At 27.8% G+C, this 12,613-nt stretch overlaps 1 protein-coding gene across 3 annotated transcripts in view; it reads right to left on the reverse strand.

Moving 5' to 3' along the window:
- The window catches only part of LOC129965725 (kynurenine 3-monooxygenase-like), a 41,942-nt gene extending 37,116 nt beyond the window's left edge, over positions 1–4,826 (reverse strand). The window contains exon 1 of one of the 3 annotated variants that reach the window (XM_056079847.1): positions 4,687–4,826. In XM_056079847.1, coding sequence (XP_055935822.1) covers positions 4,687–4,734 — 48 coding nt within the window. In that variant the 5' untranslated portion in view covers positions 4,735–4,826. Of the gene's footprint in view, positions 1–2,422; positions 2,447–2,467; positions 2,499–4,686 lie in introns of those variants that run through there. The other 2 variants (XM_056079848.1, XM_056079850.1) reach the window with 2 other exon arrangements.
- Positions 4,827–12,613: the final 7,787 nt, after the last annotated feature.

The following is a 12,613-nucleotide window of genomic DNA, read 5'->3' on the forward strand; positions in this document are numbered from 1 at the left end:
GTCGCTTTCACTCTAAATAATAAAAAAAATTCATCTTTTAATTATCAACTTACACAAAAGTCACACATTTATCCGTTTAATGAATGGACAATGTTTGGTCGTAATATGTAAGGAAATAAAAACATGTCCAAATTTTTTAGGACACTATGTGCGTGCGTGCGTATGTGTGTGTGTGTGTAAAATTTGGGCACTCCGAGAAGTTCATTTTTGGCTATTTTGGGATGTTTCTTTGCATAGGTACTGCCATTATTTGAATTGGATGTACTGTAAATCTGTACCAAATTGTAAATAACCTGTACCAAATGTCGCTGTTATAAGTCCAGCGCGCCGGCATTCTGGCATAGGGGAGGAGCGTCTTCCTCGTGATCTGGGCTTCCTGGATTCGAGTCACGGTTCGGGCATGGTTGTTCTACATCTGTTCTATCTGTGAGATGTGTGAATGTGCCCCCCTATAAAAAGGGGTTGTGCAAGCGAATGTGATGCGTGAGTAGCTAATACGTACTCTTGGCCCTAGTTGGAGCTACTAAAACAAGAGACGCTCCCTTGGCTTAAAATCGCTGGCTTCGTCAGCGAGCTTGTCCATGGCAAGTGCCATTATAAACAACAAGTCCAGCGTTCTGGCCTGGTGAGCGCGAGCAAGCAAACTAGTATAAACACGTATTCCTCTTTATTATTAACAGAGATAGAGATTAATATTTAGTTGCTCTGTAATTTTGAAACGTAAATGAATTGTAATTTTTCGATTCAGTGAAATGATTGAATGCTTATGAATTAATTTAATAATACCTTCAACATGCAAAGTCGTACTCTATTTGTGCAACTAACCTTCCAGTAGGATAAAAGTCTAACTTAATCATGCGTCACAATTATTGGCATAATTCATAACATTAGGGAGATATTTGTAAGCTTAGTGAAGTTAATCTAGATTGGCTATTTCGGATGTTATTAAGGTTGTAAAAGTCGCCTTCAATTAGGGAATTGCTGCATATTTAAAACAACTCATGACTGTTGTTTAGTAATGCATGCGAAGTTTCTCAAGTACATATGGAATCTATTAACGATAACGGAATTTCGTCAAATGCGTTACCAACTTAAATTTAATTTTGAATAAATAAATAATTGTTTAATAAATTTAAATTTTATTTATATATCTATTTTATTTATGTGTTAATTTTTCGAATACATAACTAATTTTAAATAAATTTTATTTTGAATAAATTTAATTTTGAAAAAAAAAATTAATTTATAGATTCACAAGGCATTTTTAAAATGAAAAAAGATGTGAGGTCATACCATAGCCTTGGTAAATTATTAGAATACATACGCCTTTACATTTATCATGTGATTTCAACATGACTTTGTCTGCCACCATGTTTCAGCAATCATTAAAACATGATTTATTCTTTTTACTTTTATATTCTTCTATTAATATGTAGATCATCCATTTTTATTGCATGACCATGCATTTTCACTAACATTTTTAAAAAACACGCAAAAAAGTTATGCAAATTTTAATAAAAATTCAGAAAAAAAAGGAGATTCGAATCTCTATTTCGAAATATTGTAGCAATGGTTTTAAGCTTTATTCCTCTTTTTTATTTTATTTTTAAAACATACTCTTATTTTATGGCTCATGCATGTATATTTAAAAATGACAGCACGTGTTGATAAATACAGTAATTAAAATAATGAAAAGTATAGATAAAAATTATTAAAATTGCAAAAAAAATTCTACGGAAACACAACTGGTATCAATGAAACCTTTTTTTTTTCTGAAATTTAAAGTGAAGTAAAAATAAATTTTTTGCAATAATATGATTTGAATTTATTGAGGGAAAATATTAATAATTCGAGAATTAGTAATATTAAAAATTAGATAATAATAAATGTTAAAAATTCGAAATTGAGTAATACTAAAAATTAGATAATAATAAATATTAAAAATTAGATTTTTAATTAATAAGCGAGGATTAAAGAAAAAAAACGTTGTTTACTTTTTGCAATATTCATAAGCATAAGCCTTATCTATATTTACAATGTTTGAACAAAAATAAATTAAGTAATTAATATTAAAACAATTAATTTAATACTATTTAATATTAAATTTTCCTAATATTATATCTTAAAGATTGATAGTGTCAGTTTATAGGAGTTCTCTTAAACAATCCCAAAGCACCGTAGCATCGTAAACGCCTGCAATGATATTCTAACTTATATATAGAAGATGTTTAAGTTCTTAAAAAAATAATTCTTTTCTTTACTAATTAAAAAAAAGGGCAAATTATTTATTTAGATAATAAAGTAATAAAATATAGTTAAAAAATCATAAAAATTCTTTGCAAAGGTACTAATTACTTCGCCTTTAGATAGCGAAACAAATTTAAAGATGATGCAAAAATATAAAATAATTATTAGATAATACCTGAATTCAGAGTAAAACCTCGAAACAAACAAGAACCGAAAGTACCTCTAAATCTCATAATGAAGTTGCTCTTTCTAGCTCAGCACGTCTTTGGACTTCCGCATCACACGCATTTAACTCGCAGTAGTTCGTATGCATACAATACAATCTTTGGCAAGGCGACAAGAAAGGGAAATGTAAACTTTCAGATCACGATGCCGAGACTAACATCAACTATCATGGCCTCAAAAAACAAATATCGCTTTCTTCCGAAATCTAAATTAATATTACACGGTTGGTGTATTTTTTTTCTCTGTATGATTGATATTCGAAACATAAGTTGTTGGCTATTTTGTTGAGCAATGATTGTTTTGTTGGCTGTTAAAACGTGTCGAAAACCATGTAATCCCCCTCCCTTTTAAACCTGTTAAGTCGGTGAAATGCAACTCATATTTCATTGTTTGCACAATTTTACAATATTAACCGTTATCAGAGACTCATTTGTCGTATTGTATTATAATGCTACATTCATTGGATATCGATAGTGACTCAGATATGTCTAAATGATGGTAAAAAATAGCAGTTTTAAGTGGTACAACTTACATAAAATAGGCATTCAGTGCCTTTCATATTTATTCTTGATTTTTTATTAATATCTGTATTATTTTATTTGTGAAAAATATAGATATTATCAATAAGGTCTGTATTTTTACACAATAAATTAAAACAGATTTTAATATACTGTTGCTATTCAGTAAGTCAGCAACAGTTTAATGTAATATATGAAATTATTTAATTCATATAATTTAGTATTCAAGACAAAGTTTTATTAAAAATAGAAACTACCATATATTCAGTATGCTTTTCACCAATGTAAAGAATAAAATGTGTATATAAAATATTTGCTGTTGGTCACTGGTTTCTAAAATTTAAAAGTCTGAACTTTACAGATAGTCTCAATTAGATAAGTCTGTATTTAAACGCCGATAAATTTAATTTAATTTCTGAAGAAAACATAAAAATTTCATATTCAAAGTGTTCCCGAATTTTTTTTTTAAAATCCTTAAATAATACACATTATTTTTTACTTTTTTTGAAATAAATTTTATCTGGAGTTTAGAATTCAATCGTCTAAACTTCTATATTTTAATATGCTATTTTTATTCGTTGTTTAGTTGTAATTCCTAAAATTATGTAATTTCTAAAAATTTAAAAGTCTGAACTTTATAGATAGTCTCAATTAGATAAGTCTGTATTTAAACGCTGATAAACTTAATTTAATTTCTGAAGAAAACATAAAAATTTCATATTCAAAGTGTTCCCGAATTTTTTTTTTTAAATCCTTAAATAATATACATTATCTTTTACTTTTTTGAAATAAATTTTATCTGGAGTTTAGAATTTAATCTCTAAAATTCTGTACTTTAATATGCTATTTTTATTCGTTGTTTAGATGTAATTCCATTGAATGGATCTAAATACTTCTACAAGGGAATGAAATCCGTAATGCTGCATGAGTATAACATAATTCGTTAAAATTTATTTCAAATAATTTTGCCCGTGAAATCATTTGGAATAACGAACTTAATTTCCATGTTGCCACACACAAGAGAATTACTATTTTTTTCATGTGCTTCTGATATTGTATAGATGAGGTTTTCTTTTTTATTTGTATATTTCGAAATTGGATCGCAATTAATAAATCTAAAGAAAAATTTTATATAGAATAAATTTTACACTATGAAAGTAATTTAAATTAATTCTCTTTCAAAAATCAAATTTCTAAGTATATTCTAATGCATGCTATCGTTAAAGTACAAAATCCATTTATTTTACAAAATAATCCATGAAATAACTGATATTTCATAGAATATTACTTCATGAAGTTAATAAATGTTTAATGAAGATAATACAACTAGGAATTCTATGAATTAATCTAATTATGCACTATAACGGTATATATATAGAGAGAGAGATTAATCAAATAGATGAAAAATATCTAATAAGTAGAGATAATGTGAAAAAAAAATTCTTGGAAAATCAAACTGATCTAAAATTACCTTAAATTAAAAATAAATTAATAAATGCTATTTAATATAATTAATAAATGCTGCATTAAAAATAAATTAATAAATGCTATTTAATTTAAAGATATTTGTCTATTTATTTTAAGTTGCACTATTACACTTCGCCCTATTTCCTAGAATCAAAATTGAAAAAAGACACCCTTGAAACTAAAATTATTCGTCTTCAATTTTAAACTTCAGGTGGAAAAGAACACTCACCAATCCGCCGCCTATAATCGACACGTGAAGATCTTTAGCCTCTTTCATGATCGTCGCTCATGTGTTTGTTCTCAGCTCGAGGAGAAACTTGAAAACAACTCATTTCGTCCCCAGTCGGGTTGCAAGATTCAAGTCTGAATCGCCCAATAAGAAAGTTCATCTACTCTTCATGAATGAAATACAAAGAACGGAGACCAGCTCCACAACTTAGAACTGAAAAAAAAGAAAAGAAAAAGAAATAACTGTATTTAATTATAATTTGGACTGTTTCAGAATGAAGTTTTTCCCATTCTATGCAGACGAATTTTAAATTCAATTTTCTGTATGCATTCCATTGTATTCAAACGATTTTTAATTCCAACATTGCGTGGTTGCAATAAAAGAAAATATAATATGTGCGAATAATATAAAATAAAATATTGTTCATGACCAAATTTTGAAATGTTGGAAAAGAAAACTTCAGTTACTTTAGTTATGTTACTTTATAGACTGCATTCATATCAATAAAGTTTTGGAATTAATTTTTTGTTACTTTAAATGAAACACATAACTACTGAAAGTATAAAACATAAAAAAATGCATTGCAGGTATAATTTGTATCGAATATATGGTATATCAAATATCTAATTTAAATTGCCGATTTCATTCACTTTCAAGTTTCTTAAATTCTCTTAAGAGTTCTGTAAATAATGCAGACGATATTTTTGGAACTTTTTAAAATGACTTTGTTTTACACTTTTCGTCAGTTAATTGACAACTTTTGATTGTTTTTTGCTCCAATCTTTATAAGAATATAAAGGATTGTAGAGATACTCAACATGCAAGAGAGAATTTCGGTATTAAATTAATTATGATTTAATTACAGATTTAAATATCAAAAATTCTGCATTTCAGTATACGAGAGTCAGGTACGCCATTGTATGTGACGAAGATAATTTTTTCAATCTTTATAAATGCAAATTTTATCTATTTTTGCTTTTAGCCTACGCTGCAATAACGAGTGACTTTGCAAATCTGTACTGAATTTCAATAATTACGGCATAGAATTTTATTTTGTGGGCATGTAAGAAGCTATAATGATTGAATGTTTTATGCAATGGCATTCTTAAATATTCATAATGTCTGGAATATGTAGAAATGAATTAACGATACGAATTTCCTCTTTAAATACTATTTATATAAGGGTTTTTACATTAAAGAAGAAAAATCTCAAGTTCTGTATAAAAACAATTTTATTTATTGTATAAAAAACTTTAATCGTGAATTTTCTACATTATCTATTCTTGTTTTCTACATTATACCTATCGTGACCATTGTGAAGAGTTCACATCTGTTTATCATCAGTAAAAGCAAAGCGAAAAGAGAAAAGTTCTGATTAGGTAGAATCCGAAATTATGTCTATTCTGTTGATTCAGCATTCCAAACAATTTCGCAATTACTTTATTTAACATTTTACAGCTTCACCTGCCCGAAAGGATGTGAGGCTCATGGAAACAGGTGGGGAAGATCTACAATAACTTTAACAGAATAAAACATGAATAAATATTAAGCATAGGTTAATATTTGGAACACAATTTATGGGAATTTAGAATAAATCAAAAATGTTAATTTATATTTAATATAATCTGAACAAACCTATCTTTAAGTTCATAATAAAACCACAATAAGTGAAGGTAATATTAAAATATTCAAACTAAAAAAGCGAATTAATTTAATTACTAAACTTCAGGACTTGAAAATATATTAATCACGTGCATTAGTTACATTTAATAGGAAATGAGCGAAAATAGTCTCCTCGAAATCTTCCCGCAGATTTTCTAATAAAGATGTTATCTCCTTTTCCAGTGATATAACATCGTAGACCTTGGGCAAGCCACGACCTTCAGCTTACGAAGGTCGCGGACAAGGCCGGGTGATGCTACGAGTGTTCAGATTTTTTAGTGTCAAAACTTCGCACCAGAATTATGTGCTTTATAATAGAGTAAGGAAAATCCTACTTATGTATTATTAACCGCATATCAATGGCGAACCATATTAGCGAAAGAGAGAGTCTATAAGTGAGTGACCTTAGACTACTTTTTTTAGATTAATTGCAGGAATGCTGTTGATACATCCATACCAGAAAGTCGAATATGTATTTTGGAAGCCTATTTTCCAACCATTTTTGACAATTCGATACCGAATTGCAATTGCACTCAAAAGATCACATACCAAATTTCATTTATCCAAGTCGTCGAATTTTTGAGTTGTCTCATTCTCCATTGACTGGCTGTCAACCGCTTATCGGATTTGTTCGAAATTTAACATGGATCTACATTTTAGATGGCATCGTAAAATGGAAAAATTTTGCTAGTTTTTGAGAAGAATTATTTTTGATTCCTTAACAATTATTCCTTCCAAGAACAATAGTCCATGGACCAAATAGTAAAGGTGCCATTGAATTCGTCTAACTAAGAAGGCATTTGACGATATTCTTTTTGTACAATTTTTTACTACATTTGTACATTTTATGTTAAGTTTTTTACAAATTTCAATCAACTTTTTTGTTTTCAACTTGTTAAACAAGTGCTTGTGATAGTCAAATAATTCGAACATTTAAATATAAATAAAAATTAAACTATTTGTTTAGCTTAAGGCAGCATATAACTCCACTTCAGAATCATTTTTAGATTTAAATTCTGCATTGCATTTCGACACAATAATATAACTTTAAAAAGTCTCACCAGAAATCTGGCTTAAAAATCTCTGTCAGGCTAGAGTTTTGTCTTTTTCTCAAATTCTTGTATGCATTTTTCAAATTTTGTGCTTTTCGTGTTAGTTTTATAAATATTTCAAACGGTTGGGATAAGTTGAATAACCATAGGTATCAAAATTATGAGGACATGACATTGAAATTTGCTCTCTCTGTTCATATTAATAAGGAAATTACCAGTGGAAAGACCTTTGAAAGTTGTAATATACCTCATCAAGAATAAAAGTCAAGAGTTTCCTATAGAAGAAGCCAAGATGCGAGGAAATATTTCTTAATGTGTCTTTTTAAAGAAAAATAATCATCCTTTGGGGGCGCTATAATCACAATTCCACAGTTAATGGGAAAATACTAGCCCCTTCGAAATATTTCTGCAGTAAGTCAAATTGGGGATGAGAGAATCATAAATGGAAGAAAAATCTATGGAATGGCCTTAACAGTAAAGATGAATCTGCTAATACATTTTCTTTACATGACACATTTGGCGAGCATGTTGAAAAGTTTCACGCCAACATGACCAAGTGATTAATGGTACTTATGGTCTTCAAAATTAAAACTTAAAATGTTTGTTTTGGTAACGCCAAACATTTTGGTGATAAACTCTCTTAATTGTATGGAGATAGGGTATCTCATTTTCACTAGAATGACGAAAGGAAAACCTTTTCTTTTGTAAACGTGCTAAGAACTTTTACTGAATACACAAGATATTATACACATAAATAATCCTCCTTACAACGAACAATATTTCTGCATATTATATTTTTCTTTGCAATAATATATTAATATTTATGTGTAAAATGCTTTCATGGTTTCAAAAAAAAAAAAATTTTTAGCCTTTTATTTTTTAGAGGATTTTGATTGGTAACACAGTTGAGGAAAGCTTTGTCAGCCGTGTTTTTAACACCTAATATGTTATCTTTTACTTAAATTGTCATGTTTCAATAGAATATAAATCACACACTGACGACTTCGACCTGCCAGAAGACACAAGGAATAATCTCATTGACTCGATCGCCGTAACAACAACACTGTCGAGAACTGTGGTTCAGTCCTAAGGGCCATCACCGGCCACGGTAGATCCCTTCCCTAAGAAAATACGTCCCGTCATCAATGGGAGGAGCCAGACCCCCTCACCTTTTTGTATACCCACAGGGGTGGCGAGAACCAATCACCATGCCGGAAGCTTCTCATCCTCAATTACGAGATGCCCGCCCCCCGAGGGACTTAAAAGAATATCAAACTAGCAATCGAGAACTCATGGTTTGTAAGGCTTTGAAGAATTTTTGATAAATTTCTAATTTACAAAGAAGTCGAAAGAAAATATGGCAAAAGTCACCTAATTTAGGGTAAACCTATTTACTAAATTTTATACCTCTTTCTCACTTCATCTTTTAATTATTGTGCTATCTTATAGTCAGACATCTGGAAAGACAAACTTCTTCTTAATGGATTTCATTTGATAGAAATTTAAAAATTAGATTCGATGATTGTAAGCCAAATTTCATTTGTCCAGTGCAAAGTGTTTTCGAATTATCGTCTAGCTTAAAGCATTTTTATTCCACATGCAGATAAAGAGGTATTATTCCAAAAATGTGTTTTTCAGATTGAGAGAAATCTGAAACATGAAGATTCGTCAAAACGTTGAGATTTATGACGATCTTATATTGGATTATCTAATAAATATCTGGATACTTCAGCAATAAAATAAAACGTTGACACAGACCTCAGCCTCGACGTTTGAAAAGGGTTTTTCAAGTTTATTTGCTATTTTACATGCATATCTGACCAATCAGAATGTCTTTTGTTTATTGTGCAAGTATGATTTAAATTAATACTTTAATTTTATATAATAAAATACAGTTAATCAAATTAATTTATACTAGTTAAAAGTTATTAAATCAATGCATAAGCGGGTGATCTTTTTTTTAAAAAACCAGTTACTGTTCAGTAAAATTATAGACAATTCAAAACATTTAATTCAAATTTAGGACAAATGGTAAAAAAAATTTAGAATTATTCATTATTTTACTTTATTATTATTACTTTACATTCACGCGCATTTTATGTTTTTGACTATTTCATAGATCTTCATATAAAGTAAGTTATATAAAAGTATGCTAATTATCCTACTTTCGAGTCTATAATGGCAACCACTTCCTTTAATTATTTACTGAACTTTTAATTTCTTAGAATCTATTTCATTATTAGTAGTTGAAATTATGAAATTTTTTCTTCAAATATGAAGTTAAAAAATAGATACTTAATTATTTAGATCAAGATGCAAGTAATTACATTGAAAGTTTGGAAAAAAGTATATTTGAAATAGAAATCAGCTGAACTTTCCTCTTCATAGATACAGAATTTTCACAGTAAACTTTGAAAAAACACTAATTCCATAGAAAATGATATTTCGGGATCAGTTAGATTTTATATGAAATAATTGATAAATCTTTATCAGTTATTTCAAGAAGTAACTAGGAATTCTATGAAGTAACTGAATTATGCATTTTTTGAAAACGTTTTAAACTGTTTCTCTTAATATCTGCAATGACTGCATTAGCAATAAATATAAATTTCAAATATACATTATTTCAAAAATTATTTTAATTTCAAATGCATTTTCAAAAATTATATATTTCAATAATTTTAAAATGACGCAGAACCAGTATTTGTTTCTGGATTAAGAATGAACGTGCTTTTTATTATTTTTTCTTTTTGGCTTTACCTGAAAACGAATTTTAATGTTGAAAAATTCACAAACAAAACTTTCCGTCATCGAAAACTTCCTACTTCAACTGGAAGCTAGTGATAAGGCAGGTGATATGAGGAAGAAAGTTATGAAATTGCAGATGTTGTTTTCAATTTATCTTTAACGCATCTGGAAAAAATTTATAACACTACTGAATAAATAACGGTAAAACTGCCAACTCCTAACGACGTCTTTGGATTTTGAAATGTAATGTAAAAATTGTAGAGTTAAGTTAAAGTAAAAATAATAATGAAGTTATAATTTAGAAAATGTTCAGACACTTGATACTAAACATTCTCTTCCTTAAAACTGTTATCAAAAACCATTGTTATTTTTTGTAAATAATGAAAACCATTTTAAATTTCGCAGTCATTCGCAAATTATGAAAAGAGATAAAGATAAAAGTAAATTTATAAAATTTACTTTTATATTTATCTCTTTTCTTATTTCAGTTCTTATCTTTATCTCTTATCCTATTTCAGTTTTAAATTAGAAATATGACAAATATTAAAGACGAATTTTCAAATTATTATAAAGATTAGAATTATTTTTTTAAATCGGTGGAAATTTAAGATTTGTAATCACAGATAAAATTTGAATCGAATTTAAATTTTAATTATTTTATAATTGTAATAATATTATAAATACATTAAAATTTTGTTTACTGATAAAACAGCAAATTTTTTTTTACTTGTGCAATTTTAAATTCTTAGGTAATCAGCTTATAAAAAAATTTTAATTGCTGATCCTTTATCTAAAATTTAAATTCGTTTGAAATAAAAAAAAAAATAAACTTATAGATCATTTTTGTAATGAAACTTTGGGATAGGCAGAGCAATTTTTCAAAAGAATTAATTTGGTTTAACATATAATCTAAGAATTAAAGCACATTTGCAAATAAATGAATTATTTATTAAAAAATCGTTGATATAAATTCAGCAACTACAGTTACATAGCATTAAGAAAAAACGAACGAATTGCTGCAATTCTTAAAGCATTATTTGAATCAAAAACATCTTTAAATATGTATTTATTAATCAAATAAGATTAGATTTATAATTCAAATTTTTACAATATACAATTATACAGGACTACAAGTTTTTTATTACTTCATCGGTATAACTTCTTTGTACTCTTTAGTTTTTCTAGTCAGATTCAATACCAAGCATTTCAAGCTAAAAATGAAAATGTTGCACTATTCATTCTTCAAAAATGTAAAATTTTATAGATCAAGAATCCTTTTAAAAACCTTTAATTATGTTTTTCGGACGATTGGAGTAATTAAAAGAGATAAAAAAAATATTACGCAAATCTTTACATAAAAATTTGTTTTTTAATAAATATATTAGACGAGCAAATTTTCAAGTTAAATTAATAAGACAGTGAAAAAGAAAACTTACTATCTTTCGAATAAAAATAAACCTCTAGAAAAAAAAATTTAATTTGTAGAATTTTTTTTAGTTATCTGAATACCATTATCCGTTTTTAATTAAAGCATTTTTTATTCTTTTATTAATAAAAAGAAATTTATTAATTATTTAATTTTCTTAAATAAAAAATGTAGTATTTTGGAATCAATATTGGAAGAAATTTTTAAATGAACTCATTTATTTTTCGATAACCAGAATGAATGAAAGCAATTATCATTTCCACTTAAAAGTCTGTTTATTTAATAATAATAAGATAATTCTCTTTTTTCGACAAGTGAGTTTATTTTAATCTTTCTTGCGGTCGATGAATCCTTTTCTACTTTGTAGAGGATGACTGTTTTATTTTTAGAACAACCATCCTCCGAGTACTTAAACGAGGACATGCATATTACCGCAGAAGATGAGCAAGAGCGGAAGTCAGAAAAGAAAAAAAGAGAAGAGAAAGAAAAAGAGAAAAAAAGAAGATAAGATCCCACGTAACATAAAACAAATAGAGGACAGTGAGGGAAAAAAAAGACAGGTGAATCAAAAATTTTCGAATCAGTATCAAATTTCGAATGACCTCGGCATAAGACCGGTTTGCTTCCATAAATCTAAGGTGATGGACAACCCCTGAAGGCATGAGAATATTATTTGACCCTCAGACAGTTGATAGAGAATCGAATTTGGAAGGTTTTTATTACATAAGATAGATTTCTAAGGCTGAAATAACGAATAAAACCGCTTGTGATCGTGATAGCTGAAATCCTATCCAATGTCGAGAAGAGTGCATTTTCAAATATATGAAATAAAAGATTATTGGTTTCTTTTTTCAAATTCCTTCTCTTAAAAAGTTCTTTACTTGTTTTAAACTGTAAGTGCCATTATTTAAAAATAAGTTGCAGGCAAAAAAATAATTAATCTATGCTAAAAAAAAAGTTAGGTTTAAAATATGTAGAAAGATTTTATAGGTATGAAAACGATATTGAAATGAAAACTGAATATTTGTAAGAAAAAAAA

This window comes from Argiope bruennichi, chromosome 4 (assembly GCF_947563725.1).
Source record: "Argiope bruennichi chromosome 4, qqArgBrue1.1, whole genome shotgun sequence".
NCBI classification, from domain to species: domain Eukaryota; kingdom Metazoa; phylum Arthropoda; class Arachnida; order Araneae; family Araneidae; genus Argiope; species Argiope bruennichi.